The sequence below is a fragment of the Balearica regulorum genome, chromosome 10 (assembly GCF_011004875.1).
Source record: "Balearica regulorum gibbericeps isolate bBalReg1 chromosome 10, bBalReg1.pri, whole genome shotgun sequence".
Lineage (NCBI taxonomy): Eukaryota > Metazoa > Chordata > Aves > Gruiformes > Gruidae > Balearica > Balearica regulorum.
The window spans coordinates 14,075,107-14,091,562 of record NC_046193.1 but is presented as its reverse complement, the minus strand read 5'-3'; the positions used below and the strand labels follow the sequence as shown (position 1 = coordinate 14,091,562).

The following is a 16,456-nucleotide window of genomic DNA, read 5'->3' as shown; positions in this document are numbered from 1 at the left end:
GGGGCGGGGCCGCGGGCCACGTGCGCGGCGGGGCCGCGTCGCGCGCCAATAAAGCGTGGAGAGACGGGCGGCGCCTTTGCGTGTTCTGGGGGCGGGGCGGTGGGGCCCGGCCAATGAGCGGTGGTGGGGGCGCCGCCAAGATGGAGTCGGTGGCGCTGGTGGCGCCGGTGACGGCGCTGGAGTTCGCGGGGGACGTGCTGCTGGCGGGTGAGCACGGGCACGGCACGGGACGGGGCAGGACGGGGGCGGGCGGCGGCGGCGGGGCTGGCGGCTGACGCGGTGTCCCGCAGGCACGGGCCCGGAGGTGGCGGCGTTCCGGCTGAGCGGCGGCGGGCCGGCGGCGGCGGCGGGCCGGCGGAGAGCGCTGCGTGAGGCCAGCGTGCAGGGGCTGCGGGCCGAGCCCGGCCCCGGCCCCGCCGGCGGGGCGGTGGTGCGGGTGGCGGCCTTCGGCGGGCGCTGGCTGGCGGTGCTGGCGGTGCGGCGCGGCGGGCCGGGCGGCGGGGCGCGGCTGGCGGCGTGCGGCGGCGGGGCGGCGCGGGAGCTGGGGGCGCGGGTGTGGGAGGCGCGGTGGGCGGCGGGCGGGCGGCTGGCGCTGGCGCTGGGCGGCGGGGCCGTGGCGCTCTACGAGTGGCGGGCCGGCGGGCGCTGGCTGCGGCGGGCGAGCTGCGGCGGGGCCGGGGCGCTGCGCTGCGCCGTGCTGGCGGGGACGGGCTGGGCGCGGCTGGCGCTGGCGGCCGGCACGGCGGCGGGGACCGTGGCGGTGTGGCGGGCGGCGGCGGCGGCGACCCCGCGGCGGCGGCTGCGCGGGCACCGGGGCGCGGTGCTGGCGCTCTGCTACGCGGCGCCGCGGGGGTTGCTCGCCTCCGCCTCCGAGGACCGCAGCGTGCGGCTCTGGGCCGTGGGCGAGCTGGGCGACGGGGACGGGGACGGCTCCTGCCTGCTGGTGTGCTACGGGCACGGGGCGCGGGTGGCCGCCGTGGCGCTGTGGGGGCCGCGCCCGGTCAGCGCCGGGGAGGACGGCGCCTGCCTGGAGTGGGACGGCGGCGGCGGCCTGCGGAGGGAGCGGCGGGGACACCGCGGGGCCCTGCGCGCCCTGGCCCTGCGCCCCGCCGGCGGCTGCCTCGCCACGGGCGGCGACGACGGCGGCGTCCGGCTCTGGCGGCCCCGGCGGGCGGCTCCGGACGCGGCCCTGGCGGCGGCGGCGGCGCTGGGGGCCCCGGGGCGGCCGAGAGCCGTGCTGCTGGCGGGGCCGCGGCGGGTGCTGGCGCTGGGCGAGTCGGGCGGGCTGGCGGCGTACGAGGCGGCGGCGGGGCGCTGGGTGCCGGTGCTGCCCCCCGCCGCCGGCGGGCCCCGCGGGGTGCTGGCGGCCGCCCCCCTGCCCGGCGGGGCCGAGGCGCTCTGCGCCCTGGCCGGCGGCGACGGGCACGTCCTCCTCTTCGCTCTGGGCTGCCCCGGGGCCGCCGCCGAGCAGAGGCTGTTCGAGGGGGCCGTGCGTGGGCTGAGCTGGGCCCCCCGCCCCGGCCTGCCCCCCGACGCCGCCGCCCTCCTGGCCTCCGGCCCCGACGGGGAGATGCTCTGGCTGGACGTCACCCACCGCCCCGGGCAGGCACCCTGGGTGCGGCTCATGGGACGTTACCTGCTGCCCCCCTGCAAGCAGCGCTGGCACACCTGCGCGGCCTTCCTGCCCCAGGGAGGGCTCCTGGTCTGCGGGGACCGCCGGGGCTCCCTCCTCCTCTTCCCTTGCAGCAGCTCCCCAGGGTGGGCTGCAGAAAGCACCGGCATCGCCGATGGCGGCACCAACCCAGTCGGCGAGGACTCTGGCAGCAATTTGGAGACCTCTTGCTTGTCGTGCAAAGGGGCTCTTCCCCTTGAGGCCCCGCTGTCCGTGCTCTTTGGCCTCCACGGGAAGACGGGGGTTACCTCAGTGATCTGCCACGGGGACTACATTTACAGCACTGGCCGGGATGGTGTCTACCGCCAGCTCCGCCTGCAGGGCCAGCAGCTGGAGGTCCTGCGGAAGCACAGGCCCTGCAAAGGGCTGCAGTGGATCGAGGAGCTGCGCTTCACCCTGGACGGGGACCTGCTTGTGCTGGGCTTTCACGCTGACAACTTTGTAGTGTGGAGCAGCAAGACCGGTGAGAACCTCCACTGCGTCCCCTGCGGCGGGGGGCACCGCTCCTGGAGCTACTGCAGCAGCCCCTCAGCTGAGGCCTTCGCCTTCGTCAAGTGTGGGGATGTGATGCTGTACCGCAGCGAGGCCGAGCCCTGCGAGCAGCAGGTGCTCCTGGCATCCCTGCATGGGCGGGAGATCTCCTGCGTGCGGCGCCTAGGGGCGGTGGAGGTGCCCGGCCACGCCGCCCTTAACATCTTCGTCACTGGCAGTGAGGACACGACGGCCTGTGTCCTGGCACTCAGCGAGCACTCCCGGACGGCCGTGCCCCTCGCTCGGCTCAGCGATCACATCTCCAGTGTTAGGGCGTTGGCACTGGCAGGCCCTGCGGGACCTGGCGATAAGGGCTTGTCCGCCCTGCTCTTCTCCGCGGGTGGCCGAGCGCAGATGGAGTGCTACCGGCTGCTGTGTGCTGGGGACCCGGCCTCCGAGAGCGCCGTGGCCTGCCAGGTCATCCACGTGGCCTCCCACCGACTGGACGAGCACTGGGAGCGGAAGAAGAACAGGCACAAGCTTGTCAAGATGGACCCGGAGACGAGGTGATGCTCAGGGGCCACCTGAGGCAGGGTTTGTGGTGACTGCGGTCCAGGAGGGCACTGGGAACTGCACTGGCCTCTGCTGGGATACTGGCTCTGCGTGGCCATGGGCTCAGCCGAGGCAGAAGGAGCCGGCTTGGCTTCAGGCGCACATCCCTGGTGCCCTGTGCCCAGCAGCTGGGCCTCAAGGGGCTTTTGGGGGTAGGGAAAGGCTTGGTCTTTCCTTCTGCCTCCTCTGAGTGCTCAGAGCTGCGTCTCGGGCTGCTCTGCTGGGCCACCTGCCTCCCCGGGTGTCGATGAGTGTCACATATTTGCTGCAGGTACATGTCCCTCTCGGTCGTGCCTGGGACCAGCACTGAGCAGCTGCCAGCACCCTGGAAGTTCCTGGCTGCCGCGTGTAGCGACGGATCGGTCCGGTGAGGAGCCGTTGTGGGGCTTGGCAAGGAGGACAGAGCTGGGGCTGGCAACGGGAGCCGAGCAGGCTCGCAGGGGAGGCTGCTGCCATGGAGGTAGCCAGCCCTGAGCTGCGAGCAGGATGGTGCATGGTGGGAAGTGGGGACAGAAGCACCAGGGGCCCCCTTCTCCCACAGCTGACTGCTCTCTGGTCCAATGCAGGGTCTTCGGGCTGCTGGAGACTGCCCGGAAGCTGGTGCTGGTGGCGGAGTCGTTTCATCACCAGCGCTGTGTGCTGAAGGTGGAGGCATTCCTGCACGCACGGGCAGGAGGGGAGAGGTGAGCCCTGAATGCTGTGCTCCAACCAGTGGGGCTCTGGGGAGTCCTCGCAGGGATGGCAGCGGGCAGCTCAGCAGGCGGAGAGAAGGGCGAAATCGGTCTGCGGGGGCTGTTCTGCCGCTTCCCTGGATCTCGATGGGGACTCTTGGGACGGTGTGTCGCAGGGCTGCGGCCAGAGGCTCCCCTAACACCTCCCTTCTAGGAGGCACCTCCTGTGCAGTGCAGCCACCGACGGCAGCGTCGCCTTCTGGGACATCACCAGCCCCATCGCAGATGCAACGGACGCCCTGCACCGAGCAGAGGGAGAGATGCAGCCCCTGGGTGGGTGCAACTGCTGGCAGCTCTGCTCCCTCCAGCCAAGGTGAGCGTCGCTCTTCTGACCGAGCCTCTTTTCCCAGCCCTGGGCGCTCCACTGCTCACCATCATGGCCCACAGCTGCGGTGTGAACAGCCTCCATGTCTGCGAGACGCCAAAGGGACAGTACCTCGTGGCCAGCGGCAGTGACGATGGCTCCATCCACGTCTGCCTGCTGGAGGTGGCCCTGGGCAGGGGCAAGGCTGAGGCAGGGACTTGCCTGCATGTCCTGGAGCGGGTGGCCAGGCCCTGTGCCCATGCCGCCCACGTGACGGGGATCCGGGTGCTGCGGCCGGACCTGCTGCTCTCTGCCTCGGTGGACCAGCGCCTGACGCTGTGGCGCCGGGGCCCAGGCGGGCTGGATGCCCTCAGCACCACCTTCTTCCATGTGCCTGACCTGGCCGAGCTGGACTGCTGGGAGGTGGCAGAGGCCGGGGGGGAGCTGCGCTACTACTGCGTGCTCTGCGGGCAGGGGCTGGAGATGTTGTGCGGCACGGCCCCCCCTGAGCCCCCTCCACCAGAGGGTCCCCAGTAATGGGGCAGGCAGGCAGTACAACCCACTCCCCCGCTGCCTGGGGACGGTGCTCTGCCCATCACCGCAGCCCCTGTTCCAGCCTGTGTGCTGATGTGTCCCCTCTTGAGGAGATGGGAGTGCTTGGCCCCCTCGGGGACCGCACAGCCTCATCTAGGGTGCTCGAAGCTGGTGGTCTCTGGGGAAGAAGGCAGATGTGACCCCTCCTGGACAAGCCTGCAGCTCCTTGGGCAGTAAAGGAGGACTGAGGTCGTCTGCCCACCATGTCCAGGAGAAGTTCCTCCTCCCTGAGGCTCCAGGCTTTCCAGCCCTGGTCCCAGAGAGGAACCAGCTCGGGAGGGTGCTGAGCGCTGTGCTCAGCCCTGGGAGCTTGAGGGCAGCAGGAGGCCATGACCAGTCAGGCACTGGTGCAGCACGTGGCAGGCTGCAGCCTCCTGCTCCCTGGGGCAGGGCCCTGTGTGACAGCCCTGACCCTGCGGTGCTGGGCACCGCTGAAACGAGTGGGGATGCTGGTCCGGGGTGAGGGGCAGTGACCCACACGTGCTGTGCCAGCCCAGGTCTGGCTTCCCCCCCACCCCAGAGCAGCCGTTCAGTGCTGCCTCCGGCTGAGCGGGTTGTTCCTGCGCAACAGCAGGACGCAGCACAACCGGACCACATGGAAGGACAAGAAGCTGCGCGTGACCCCAGCTCCGTGTGGGGCAATGTGCTCTGTTGGGGTCAGACACATACACACAGCATTTGTCCAGCAACAAGTGTATTGGACCCCTGTATCGGGGCCTGGCCAAGGGCCTGGCAGTAGCCTTGAGCCGCAGGAGCTCCCTGCCAGCATGGAGCAACCTTTAATAAACAGTTCTGAGGGAAGCGAGGTTGGTGCCTGGCTTTGTGGTGACTGGTCCCTGGTGCTGACTCCCCCAGTACTCCCAGCCCAGCTTGCAGGGTGCCACAGGCGTCCTCCCTTCTGCTGGTGTGGATGTGGCAGGTGCCCCCATCTCCCACTTCGGGCACAGCTGCGGGGTGCATGTAGCCAAACCCCCAAACCGTGTGGGCAGTGGGAAGGGAAGCATCTGCGTGGGGCTGAGGTGTGACCCAGCTCCCTGCCTGACAGCAGAGTGGCCCCTCACCCTGCCAGGGGGACGTGCCCTGTCCTTCCCCTTGTGGGACGCTGTCCTGATGCCTGTCGCACTGTGACACGGCTCTTCAGTGCTGCCTCAGATCTGGCTGAGAGGAGGGAGGTGCAGGGTCGCCAGCATGCTGTGGAACACATCCCTCACAGCTCCCAGCAGCTGGAGGCGGGCAAACATCTGGTCAAAGAGGTGAGGGAACGGCTCCTGCAGGGAGAAAGGCAGCGACTTGGGGCTGGTGGCCATATTGCCCCTCAACGGGCTGGCCCTAGAGGCACTGCTTGCTGCCTATGCACTCTATGCAGACATCCTTGAGGGGCTGGTGTGGGGCTGCATCACACTGCTGGCACCCCAGAGCCCGTTCCCCGCCCTAAGCACGCTGCCCCGCAACTGCAGTCCAGCCCCGAGAAGGGCTGCAGGCCTGGGACATCCAACTCACCCCCAGGATGTGGACTCGGTTGTAGTAGGAGCTGAAATCCATGCTGAGCTGGATCAGGAACTTGCACACCTGCAAGACAGAGAGCTGCTGCTGGCACGGCGGGGTCTGGCCAGTCACGGACCCTTCCCCACCCTAAGCACAGCAGGAGCAGCCCCAGGGGTGTTGCAGGCTCTTCCCTCGGCACCCCCTTACCAGTGGGCAGCACCCTGCCAGCGCGCAGCCTTGCCCTGGGCTGGGACTGTTGGAGCAGCACCCATGGGTGCTCTGGCACATGGCACTTACTGTCTCTGTGTTGGCTGTGATCCGGATCCCCTTGGTGGGTTCAGGCAGCTGTGCTGCCTGCTGCAGGACTTCAGGGAATGGCAGGAGATAGTTGAAGAGCAGGAGCCATTCACCCTGTGAAAGGATTACGCGTGTCAGAGAGGGTCAGATCTTCCTGGGCCAGCAGCTTCCACCACTGGAGCTGAGGGTGTGCAGGTCCCCACGTCCCCCCTCTCAGCACTCACCTCTTCCTGCAGGCAGGAGAAGTTCAGTTCTGACGCTGGTGGCAGAGGTGGGTACGTGCCTGGAAAGGAGGTGGGAGACTGTCGTCATGCCTGGAGAAGCCCCTGTGGCTGCAGGCACGAGGAATATCCTGGGAGTGGCTGTTAGAGGAAGGTCGCAGGGCTAACGCTCACCCCGCTCCACAGCCCGCTGGTAGGTGTCGAAGAGTGTGGCCAGCCGGGCACAGTTGTACATCACGAAGGCACCACTCTTGGTTCCCTTCGTGGAGATGCTGCTGTCCTCCAGGTCCAGGGTGATCTGAGAGCAGGGAAAAGGTCAGCCCAGGCTGCTCAGCACAGAGCCGCTCTGCTGTTCCCCCGGCTTGCCTGCCCTGGCGCTGCACAAACCTACCTGACTGCGATGAGCAGTGCTCAGCATCTCAAACCTGATGGCAGCCACTGTGAGGGTATCGATCACCTCAGTCCAGGCCTCATCTGCAGAGAACGCAGGTGGCATCACGCACAGCTTGCTCCATTCCCACCTACTGCCACCCCCAGCGCCCAGGCAGGACCCCCCCCCGGGGCCAGGGGGCTCCATGGGAAGCTTGAGGACCACTGCAGTTCCCCAGCCCTGGCCCCCATCTGCAGGGGCTGCTCTGTGCCGGTGCCCCGTGGGCGGTTTAGACGCCTTCCCCCGGCTCCATCGCAGAGGGGAGAGGGAACGCCCTGCCCGGGAGAGCCCCACGGGCTGCAGACACAGAGGTGGGGAGAGACTCATAGGAGCAACAGAAGCAGGGATGGAACAGCATCTGTGTAGAGCCACAGAGCAAACCCTCACCTTGCGCAAGCTCCCCATACTTCATCACGGAGGCTTCATACATCTGGCGCTTTCGGAGCCTGGGAGGAACAGATACAGCCACCACCCCTGGGCTGAGCACCCCAGAGAGCACCCCAGCGAGCATCCCAGCTGCAGCAGTGGCCCAGCCAAACTGAAGCAGGAGCTCTGCAGGAGCTGGGTGGGAACAGCCGCACCACAGCCAGCCCCTTGTGCTGCTGCCTGGAGAGGGCTGCGAGGAAGCCACTGTGGGCACAAGCTCTGCCTTTTGGTTGAGAAAGCCCCCCCCACCCCCGCACCAGGGCTGTCCACTAATGCGTGAAGACAGGGGGATAGCACCCTGCACCACTGCAGCGCCCAGCTCCTGCTGCTGCCTTTCCTCCCGGCAGTGCTGAGAGGGCCAGACAGCACTGCTGGAGGCGGCCACTGGGACTGGGAAGGGCCCTGTGGCCTCCATTCTGTACCTCCAGTCCTCTCGAAACTGCCCTGAGGCCACGGAAAAGCCAAATGGATGGACTGCAGAGAATTCTCTGTGCACCACCAGCTTGCTCAGCGCTGCAGTGTGGGTGCCCCTGGGGAGCCTCGGCAGGCAAGCAGCACAGCAGGCACCTTGCTACACACCAACTTACTGGAAATACTGGTCTGCCCCGATGGGCGATGAGGGGTTTGTCACCTTCACTGGCCCACAGACAAGGTGTTTCTGAAAGACAGAGGAGAAGCCGGGGCTGGGGTCAAAGACTCAGAAGCTCCACCAAAACGCAGTGTGGGAGAACCGGGCTAAAACCAGCCCTGTTCCAGCTGCGTCCCCACAGTCTTCTCCTGCCCCTCCTTCTTGAGTGCCGAAATCCCAACGGCAGAGAGGCTGCTCCACCACCTGGGCAGGAGCGTGGAGGGGCCGCCAAGGGAAAGGGAAGCCTCGCAGAGGGACAAGACTGGGCCTCAGCATTTGCTGTGGGGACAGAAGGAGGCTGGCTGAGCGCAGGGATGCTGGGGGCCACAATGAGGAGGCTGGGAGGTTCCTCACCTGCAAAGCTGTGTGGGCTCCTGGATCCAAAATCCTCCAGAGCAGATCCAGCTGCTGCTGCTGGAATTCCTCCTCGCAGCTCACCACGTGCACGATGCTGCAGTGGCTCCCCTGGCCTGCAGCCTGCAGTAGAGCACAGCAGAGAGCTCAAACGCCATCGCGTGAGAAGAGAGAACGTCGTCTGGAAAGCGAGAAGCAGGGTTACTCACCGCGCACTCCAGCACGGCTTCCTGCAGCTCAGCCAGGGACCGCAGCTTCCCCTCTGTCACTGAAAGAAGGAAGGACACTCAGAGTGGGACACAAGGGTTTGCCACCCCCTGCCATCCTGCACCATCGGGTCTGCCCCAGGCTGGCAGCACTCCTGGCTTGAACCACGCTGAATGGCAGTAAGAGGAGAAGGCAATTTGGATCTAATTCCCCCCCTATATTTTGTAAAAACAGTTGGGGAAAAAAGGAATCAGGCCTGTTTGCAGCTGATCACCTTCCTGCTGTCACACTAGAGACGCTGCATGCATGAGGCTCACCAAGAAGGACATCGAGATTGGGGTCGTAGCCCACCAAGCCCTGCTGCTCCACAAAGCTCTTCAAGTGCACTTTACAGATGACATCGTCAGGCAGCGCGGCTGTGCCTGACCCCTGCTCGCAGGCTGCAGCGCAGGGGCACCGTCCCAGCGCTTCCTTCAAGGCCGAGATGGTGCCAGGCAGGTCCGAGCCCCCGGAGCCAGAGGGCCAGTCGACGCGGAGCTGCCGCAGGACCTCCCGACTCCCCTCCTCGGCGAGGGCAGGGACCAGGCGGACACCGACCCTGCAGGAGAGGGAGAGGCGAGCGGCGCTGGCAGCGTGCGGCCGGGTGGCCGGGCAGGGGCGAGGCACTCACCGCTGGGTGCGCAGCAGCTGGGCCAGGTGGTCAGCCAGCAGGAGCGGGCGGAGGTGGCGGGGCCGCAGGGCGGCGGGGCTGCGCAGGGCCGGGCAGTGCAGCACCACCCACCCCGCCGGCGGCCCCGGGGCCGGGCCGGGCAGGGGCCCCAGCAGGCACCGGAAAGCCTCGGGACGCCGCAGCTGCACCGCCAGCCCCGCCGGCGTCTCCTGGCAGCCTCGCACCGCTAGCACACCCGGGCCTCCTAATGACGTCACGCCCGCCACGACGTCATCGGGCACCTGCCGGGCGACAAGGCGAGGGAGTCGGTCCCCTGCCCGCACGTGGCCCGGCGCAGGCCCCGCCCCCGGTCCCGCCCCCTCCGCGCAGGCCCCGCCCCTGGCCTGCCCGCGCTGCCGCGGCCTACCTGTCCCCCGGGGAAGGCGGCGCTCAGCGCGGCCCGCGGCGCCAGGAAGTCCCGGTGCCGCAGGTTGCGGGCGCCGCTCTCCTTCACCCAGAGCGCGGCGGGCCGCCCCAGCGCCCCGTTCAGCGCCCGCAGAGTCGCCGCCACCCCCGGCCGGCCCTGGCCCGTCTCCATGCGAGCCCGGCCGCCGCTTCCGCCGCTGCAGGCTGGAAGTGACATCAGAGGCCCGCTCGCCCTCCCCGGCGCTCGCAGGCGGCCGCCATGTTGGGCGCGGCGCGCAGTGCTCCCGGGCGGCCATCTTGGGCGCGGGCGGGTTGGTCGGAGCAGAGCGGCCATCTTGGGGGTAACGGCGCGGGGCAGCCATGATGTGCGTGGCGGGCAGCGCGGGGCCGCCATGATGGGTGTGGCGGGGCGGGGGGGCTCGACGGGCCGGGGCCTGGGGTGTGTGCCCGGGCACTGCCACCCTCCGCAAAGGGCTCGGGGGGGGGGGGGCCCCAGCATGGCCTGGCCGCGCAGGGCCCGGTGGTGGCACCCTGAGGGGACGCCACGGGGGTGATCAGCTGCTGGGCCCCCCGCACCCCTGGGTTGGGGACCAGAGGCTGCTCCAGCCCGGAGAGGAGGGGGCAGCACGCCGGAGCGCCAGAGGCAGTGCCGGGGTTCAGCAGACCTGGGCGGCCACTGCCACCGCGGAGGAAACCGGGCCGCCGGGACGGCGAGCGCAGCTGAGCAGCTGGCATGGCACAGCCCAGCTGCCAGGCCAGGCCAGGCCAGCCCCAGGGTGCTGGGGGCCGGGGGCAGCGTGGGGCTCCAGCAGCGGGCTGGGCAGCCCGGGCAGGTGGTTTTGGATGGACCAGAGGGCGTAAGGTGCGCCTGGCTGCAAGCACAGAGCGACCCCAGGGCAGGGGGCACAGGCGGGTGGAAGAGACCCTGCAAGGTGCGGTTTGCTGCCGCAGCTGGGCTCTGCACAGCGAAGGATGAGTAGTGGCCGCGGCTTCGTGCCTCGCCATGCTCTCCTGTCAGCCTGCTCGCTGCCCCAGCTCTGGCTGCTCCGGCGAGAAGGATGGCTGTGAGGAGCTACCTTCCTGCCCAGCAAAGCGTCCCACTCATCAGCCACAGGAGGAAGGAGGTGGAAACAGATCACGCCATGGCGGTTGTGGTTACATCTGCAGAGCTGAGCTCGTCTGTAGCAGTGGTGTCCCAAGCGCAGGTTTACAGAGCGGGGGCCCACACTGCTGCCTGGGTCCCCGAACGGTGCAGGCAGGCGGGGGGGCTGCCGCTCCCCTCCAAGGCTGCCATCAAAGCCAGCTCCAACCTGGGGATAGAGGCAAGGGCCTGGCACGCACCCGGCCCCATGCCACTGGGGCTGCTTGGTGGGGAGCGGGTATCCAGGAAGCACCGAACCCCCCTGCGGCAGCGGGGAGCACGTGTCCCCAGTGAGCTTGCAACCTCCCTCCCTGCCCTTCCCTTCCTGCCCTCCCTGCAGGGCCGGGGGGGGGGGGGGGGCTGCTCTGCCTGCAGGGCCCAAACCGGTTCCTCCAGGGTATGGGGGGGGGGGGGGGGCGGGCCGGTGCGAGGGCAGATCCTAGCAGATCCTAGCAGCACGGCCCGGCCTGTTGCATGGGCTCTGCCAGGAATGCAGTGACTCATTTCGAGGCTCTGTGGGCAGCTCTGCAGCCCCAGGGCTGCAGCCCATGGCCAGTGCAAGCCCACAGCCCTGGGGCAGGAATGGGGACGTGTCCCCCAGCTGGGGAGCGGCTACAGTCCCCCTTCCCTCAGCAGTGCAGGGCCGTGCCATGGTGGGGTGCTCCCTGCACCACCCACAGCCAAGAGGTGATCTGAGAATCGCTGCTCACACCAGACCAACTGCTGACTGTCCGCAGGGCAGGAGCTGCCCGGGACCCCTGCCCCGCCAGCTTGGGGAACATGCACCAGCGCGGGCTGGGAGCACGCTTGGACCTTGTGTCGCTGCTCGGTGGGATCCAGGCTGGATCTGTCCGCATCCCCAGAGTGCCAGGGCTCCCTTTTCGGTGGCACCGAAAGAGCTTTGGACAGACACGACATCCCCGATGGCTCTCTGGCTGCCTGCTCAGCGGGAGTGATCGTGTCATTCCAAAGCCGTCTCTCTCTGGGGGACGGATCCTGCCCGGACACCGCTTGCCCCTGCTGACACCAGGGGGGCTGGGAGGGCCAGGGAGAGCCCGGCACGGGCCGGTGGTGGCAGGAAGCTCACACAGCATCTTGTGACCAGTGCCGCCCCGCCGCAGGTGGCCACATCCACACTGCGGCCGGCAGCCAGGGCTGTCGCTCGGCACGCTCACCCCAGCGGTCAGTCCCCAGGAAGCAAGCTGCTATGTTTAGCCATCGGTGGCACAAGATCACTGGAGAGCCCCCAGCCCCGGTGCGGGGGACTGAGCTGCAAGGCTGGGCACCTTTGATTCCCCCATCCCCGCACCCCCCCCTTCTCCCAGCATGGCCCCCACATGCTGCCCCAGCCCCACGGAGGGACTGGAGCCTTGCCCTGTGCCTGGCCCGGCATGGGGCAGCAGCAGGGTGGGGGGGCGCGTGGGGCGAGGCAGGGGCGGGAGCGCGGGTAACGAAACCCCAGGGCAGCTGGGCACAGCGGGGACAGCTGCTTTTGGGATTCCGTTGCCCGCACTGGCGCCACGGAGGGACGGGCACGGGGCCCACCGCCATGCCACCCCCACCCTGGGGCGGCCGGCTGGCCAAGAGGGGGAGAGGACAACTTACCGCCAGGGACCGGGGCAGGAGCTGCGTGGGAGCCGCAGCTGGGCCGGTTGTGGCTGGGGGTGCCAGCAGAGGCTGGGGTTGTGCCGCGGGCTCCCCCCATGCTGCAGGCCAGGTGCCATGGGGAGGGTGGTGCGGCCAAGCCAAAAGGAAACGGCTCCGAACAAAGCCCCGGTGGGGCTGGAGCATCTGGTGCCAGCCCAGCAGCCCTGGCGGGGCCCGGAAACCCGAGATGTCCCCGAGGGAGGGCACCCGCCCCGGCACCTGCGCCCGGCGGCAGCACGGCACAGCCCTGGCTCTGCCAGCGCCTCTGCTGCCAGGCCCTCGGCGAGGAGGCCCTTGGGCACCCGCCATGGGGGAAGTGAAACCGTGTGCGGAACCCCGTGGGCTCCACGCGGTGCTCACGCGGTGCTCGCTGGGGGGGGTGGGGACCCGGGACCCTGCCGTCAACCGAGGGTGCCCGTCTGTGGGGTGCTGGGGATGCCTGACGCCTCCCCGCCCTGGCACAGCACGGCACGACGGCGGGAAAGGTCCCATCACCAGCACTGGGGAGTTTTCCGGTAACCCCCGCGGTGTCGGGGCTCTGGCTGGCCCCGGGTGGGTGGCACAGCGTGGAGGACGTGGCTCCCCTGCCCCAGGGCACCCCCCGAGCCCCCGGTCCCCTACCACCCGCTGCCACCAGCCCCACCGAGCGTGGCACGGAGGAGGGGGACGAGGAACCCGGCAGCCTGCGGTGCTCGGGGCAGGGAAGTCACGGCGGCGGCGCGGGGGGGGGGGGGGGGGGCTCAGCCCCGGCTGGCGGCAGCCCCCCACGGCGGGGCACACCGTGCCCGGGGCACAGGACCGGGGCGGAGCCGTGCCGAGGGCGCAGCAGGGAGGCCGGGGAGCCGTGCCGAGCCCGGGGCACCGGCGGGGCCGGGCGGGCGCCCCGCGGCTGCGGGACGGGAGCGCAGCCGAGCCCCGGTCCCGCTCCCTCCCGCCGCCCGGCCCGGCCGCCCGCGGGGTGGCGGGAACCCGGGACCGGGAGCCGCCCGCTCCCCTCTCACCTCCGGCCCCGCAGCCTCCGGCGCAGCAGCCCGGGCGGGTCCGCGGCCCTCCCGGCGGCGGGGATCGGGGTGCCCCCGGGCGGGACCCCCCCCCCCCCCGCGCCGCCGTGGCAGAGCCGGGGCAGCGCAGCCCGCGGTGCCCCCGGTGCCCCGCACCCGCCGTGCCGCTCCCCGCCCCGCCGCCGCTTTCGGTTTCGCTCCGGCGCTGGCCGCAGCCCGCCCCGGGCGCACCAGGTCGGGGCGGGCCCGGGTGTCTCTGCGTGTGTGTGTGTGTGTCCCTCCCCGCCGCCCCCCCCCGCAGGAGGTGGCAGCCCCGGGCCGGCCCCGCTCCCGCCCCCGGTGCCGCTGTCCCAGCCCGGCCAGTGGTGCCGGCGCCGGCCGCCAGGGGGCGCGAGAGGGGCGGGGCGGGGCGAAGGGGCGGGGCCACTCTGCGCTTCCGGTGGCGGCGCGGCCATGGCGGTGGCGGCGTTGCGGCTGCTGGGTCCGGCGGCGCGGCGGGCGGCGGGCGGGTACGGGCAGGGGCACGGGCACGGGCACCGGGCCGTGGTTGTCACTACGGGGCTGGACGGGGAGATCGCTGTGGGGGCCCAGGGGCCCGAGGGGGGGGGTGGGGGTGGCTGCGGGGTGGCCGTGGGCCCCACGTGTCCGAGCCGCTCCCCGTCCCCGCAGGGTGCCGTGCCGGGCTCACCGCCTCACACCGGCGGACGACGAGCTCTACCAGCGGACGCGGGTGACGGTGCTGGAACCGGAGTCCCCCAACACCGTGTTCATCGAGGGCTATACCACCCGCGGCTTCACCATCAGCGGGGACCTGGTGGTGGGGCCCTGCGCCATCCTGCCCCGCGCCATCCTCCAGTGGAACGTGAGTGCCCGGCGGGGCGGGCAGCGGGGCGGGCGAGCGCCCCGGGGGGGGTGAGGGGGTGAGGGCTGCCCCGCTCAGTGCCCTCGGTGTCCCCGCAGGTTGGCTCCTACAGGGACATCTCGCATGAGAGTCTGTCGCTGTTCCGGCTGCTGGAGCCCCAGATAGGTACGTGGGGCTGGGGGGGGCCCTGCGCTGTCACAGCCCCCCCCCCCATCTGGCTCCTGAGCTGTGCCGGCTGCGGGGCCCGGCTGCCCCTCGGGGCCAGCGCAGCTCTGCCCCAGCCCACCCCGCAGTGCCCTGAGGGCGGGTTGGGGAAGGAGCCGATCCTCGGCATCCTCCTGCTCTGCAGCAGCAGCTGGAGGGGCACAGCGGGGCGGGGGGGGGGGGCACAGCAGGGCAGGGGATGCAACAGCAGCTGGAGGGGCACAGCGGGGCAGGCTTCTCCCTCTTTTGGGCTCCTGCAGGGGCGGCTGTGGGGGGGCTGTTGGGCCCTGCAGAGAGGGCAGGTCTGCGGCCCAAGCCCGGCCCTGCCCAGCCTTGCCTGTGGTCGCATCCTGGTTGCAGAGATCCTGGTGCTGGGCACAGGAGACAGAGTGGAGCGGCTCCACCCCACCGTGCTGAAGCAGATGCGGGAGTGCGGGATCGCTGTGGAGGTGCAGGACACGGTGAGGAGGGGTGTGCAGAGGGGTGCACACAGGCAGCACCCCAGTGAAGGGGAGGGTGGTCGCTGCGGGGAGTCACCCCTGGGCCGAGGCCTGGGGCTTCACGCTCTCGCTTTTCTATTTCACAGCCAAATGCGTGCGCAACCTTCAACTTCCTAACCAGTGAAAAGCGCGTGGCAGCTGCTGGGCTCATCCCTCCACGGGGCACCTACACGGGGATGTAGGCGCTGCCTGCTACAGGCTGAGTAGCTCGTCCTCTTGCCTGCCTGGAGCCCCCAGCCGTCACCTCTCCAGGTGGAGAAATGCTTTGGACTAAACTGTCGGAGCCTGGCTGTGGCTGGGTGGTCGCTCTCTGCTCACAGGAGGGTATCGTGAAATGCGTGGGCTTGGCTCTGCCCAGAAGTCCTTGGCTTCCCGGCCACCTTGCCCAGTGCTGGGCTGGGGGCTGTGGGGCACAGCGCGATGCCCGAGCATTGCTGGCAGCACTGCACCTGCTGCTCTGCCTTGGCAGCAGGAAGCTGTCGCCCTGGGGCAGGGTGGAGGCTGGCGGGGTGAGTTCCACCCCCCTGGGCACGTTTGGGGCTCCAGAAGGAAAATATATGTAGATTGGAAATACAAGACAATTGTGTGTTGGTTAACGCACAGCAGAGCAGGGCTGTAAGGCACTGTCAGGCTGTGTGTGCTCAACACCCCTGCGGAGCTGTGGGTCTGCTCTCCTGTGGGGTTTTGTCCCTGTCCCACAGCATCTGTGTCCCCTGCAGAGCCTTGAGCTGTGGTGAGTGCCAGTTCAGCACTAGGCGCGCACACCCCCCTCCCTGCAGACTCACAGCTCAAACAGGGGACATGGAGAGGGTCACTGGCCATCCTGGCCCCCCCCTCGGCACTGGCCCACAGTTGTGGCTGCCACCCCTGGGGACAGGTTAGGGGTTACGCATATCTAATCCAGCCCAGCCTCGTTCCCTAAACCCTGCCAGCTCCACGGGCCTGAGGAGGGAGTATGTGGCTGCGGTCCCCAGCCCTGAGGCAGACCGTGGGCTATCGTTGCTTAATGAGCCAGCTGTGTTAATGAATGTTTGACACTGACACAATTGCATTGTAATTCAAGGCTCTGGTTTTAGCATGTGTAAATCTAATTTCACATTGCTGTGCTGCAGACTGGTATATTTTTTTTCCTCAGTCAACAACATGAAAGATGATACAAAATACTGATGGTAAATACACACTCTTTGACAGGCGTGGCATTTGCATGGGGGGGGGGGGGGCCTCATACACCTGTAAAATACCTTTGGCACCTGGTGTTGCAAGCATCAGAGACCTGGCCATGCAGGGGAGGTTCGCACCAGCCAGGTATGCAGAACCACAACCCCCAGCTCCTTTATAGGCCTGTGAGCTCTTACTGGTGTCCTTCAAGTTCATCGTCCACATGCCTTCTGGCAAACAAACAGTACATGAAGCTTGGGCAAGTGATCTGCACCACCCGCACCGACCAGCCCAAGGGGGTGCAGCTGCTGGGGCAATAAGGGGAGGGGGCAGCTGGGTTGGGGGGGGGCAGTACAGGATGCTTAGGGGAAGAAACAAAGGGGAGGAGAAGGGTGCAGGTCCAGGGGGCTGTGTGTGGATGTGCACCTCCATGCTT

The 16,456-nt window shown here is 69.1% G+C and overlaps 3 protein-coding genes across 3 annotated transcripts; 2 read left to right on the top strand and 1 right to left on the bottom strand.

Annotated features, from left to right (window-relative positions):
- Window positions 1-125: 125 nt before the first annotated feature.
- Window positions 126-4,544, top strand: WDR6 (WD repeat domain 6). Its single transcript, XM_075762235.1, has 6 exons — window positions 126-207; window positions 291-2,709; window positions 3,027-3,122; window positions 3,322-3,438; window positions 3,641-3,759; window positions 3,837-4,544. Exons 1-6 carry the CDS (start codon window positions 141-143, stop codon window positions 4,325-4,327), a joined length of 3,309 nt encoding a protein of 1,102 aa, XP_075618350.1. The 5' UTR covers window positions 126-140; the 3' UTR covers window positions 4,328-4,544.
- Window positions 4,545-5,061: 517 nt separating this feature from the next.
- Window positions 5,062-9,818, bottom strand: DALRD3 (DALR anticodon binding domain containing 3). The gene is given in 14 exon segments (XM_075762256.1): window positions 5,062-5,652; window positions 5,885-5,953; window positions 6,167-6,280; window positions 6,391-6,449; window positions 6,562-6,685; window positions 6,779-6,861; window positions 7,205-7,263; window positions 7,831-7,901; window positions 8,226-8,348; window positions 8,435-8,493; window positions 8,750-9,030; window positions 9,103-9,383; window positions 9,509-9,706; window positions 9,708-9,818. Coding segments are annotated over 14 exon segments (1,737 nt in total). The 5' UTR covers window positions 9,804-9,818; the 3' UTR covers window positions 5,062-5,532.
- A 3,876-nt stretch (window positions 9,819-13,694) lies between these two features.
- NDUFAF3 (NADH:ubiquinone oxidoreductase complex assembly factor 3) lies at window positions 13,695-16,054 on the top strand. The gene is made up of 5 exons (XM_075762255.1): window positions 13,695-13,805; window positions 13,966-14,158; window positions 14,257-14,323; window positions 14,723-14,823; window positions 14,949-16,054. The coding sequence occupies exons 1-5, from the start codon at window positions 13,750-13,752 to the stop codon at window positions 15,042-15,044; spliced, it is 513 nt and encodes a 170-aa protein (XP_075618370.1). The 5' UTR covers window positions 13,695-13,749; the 3' UTR covers window positions 15,045-16,054.
- The last annotated feature ends 402 nt before the right edge of the window (window positions 16,055-16,456 follow it).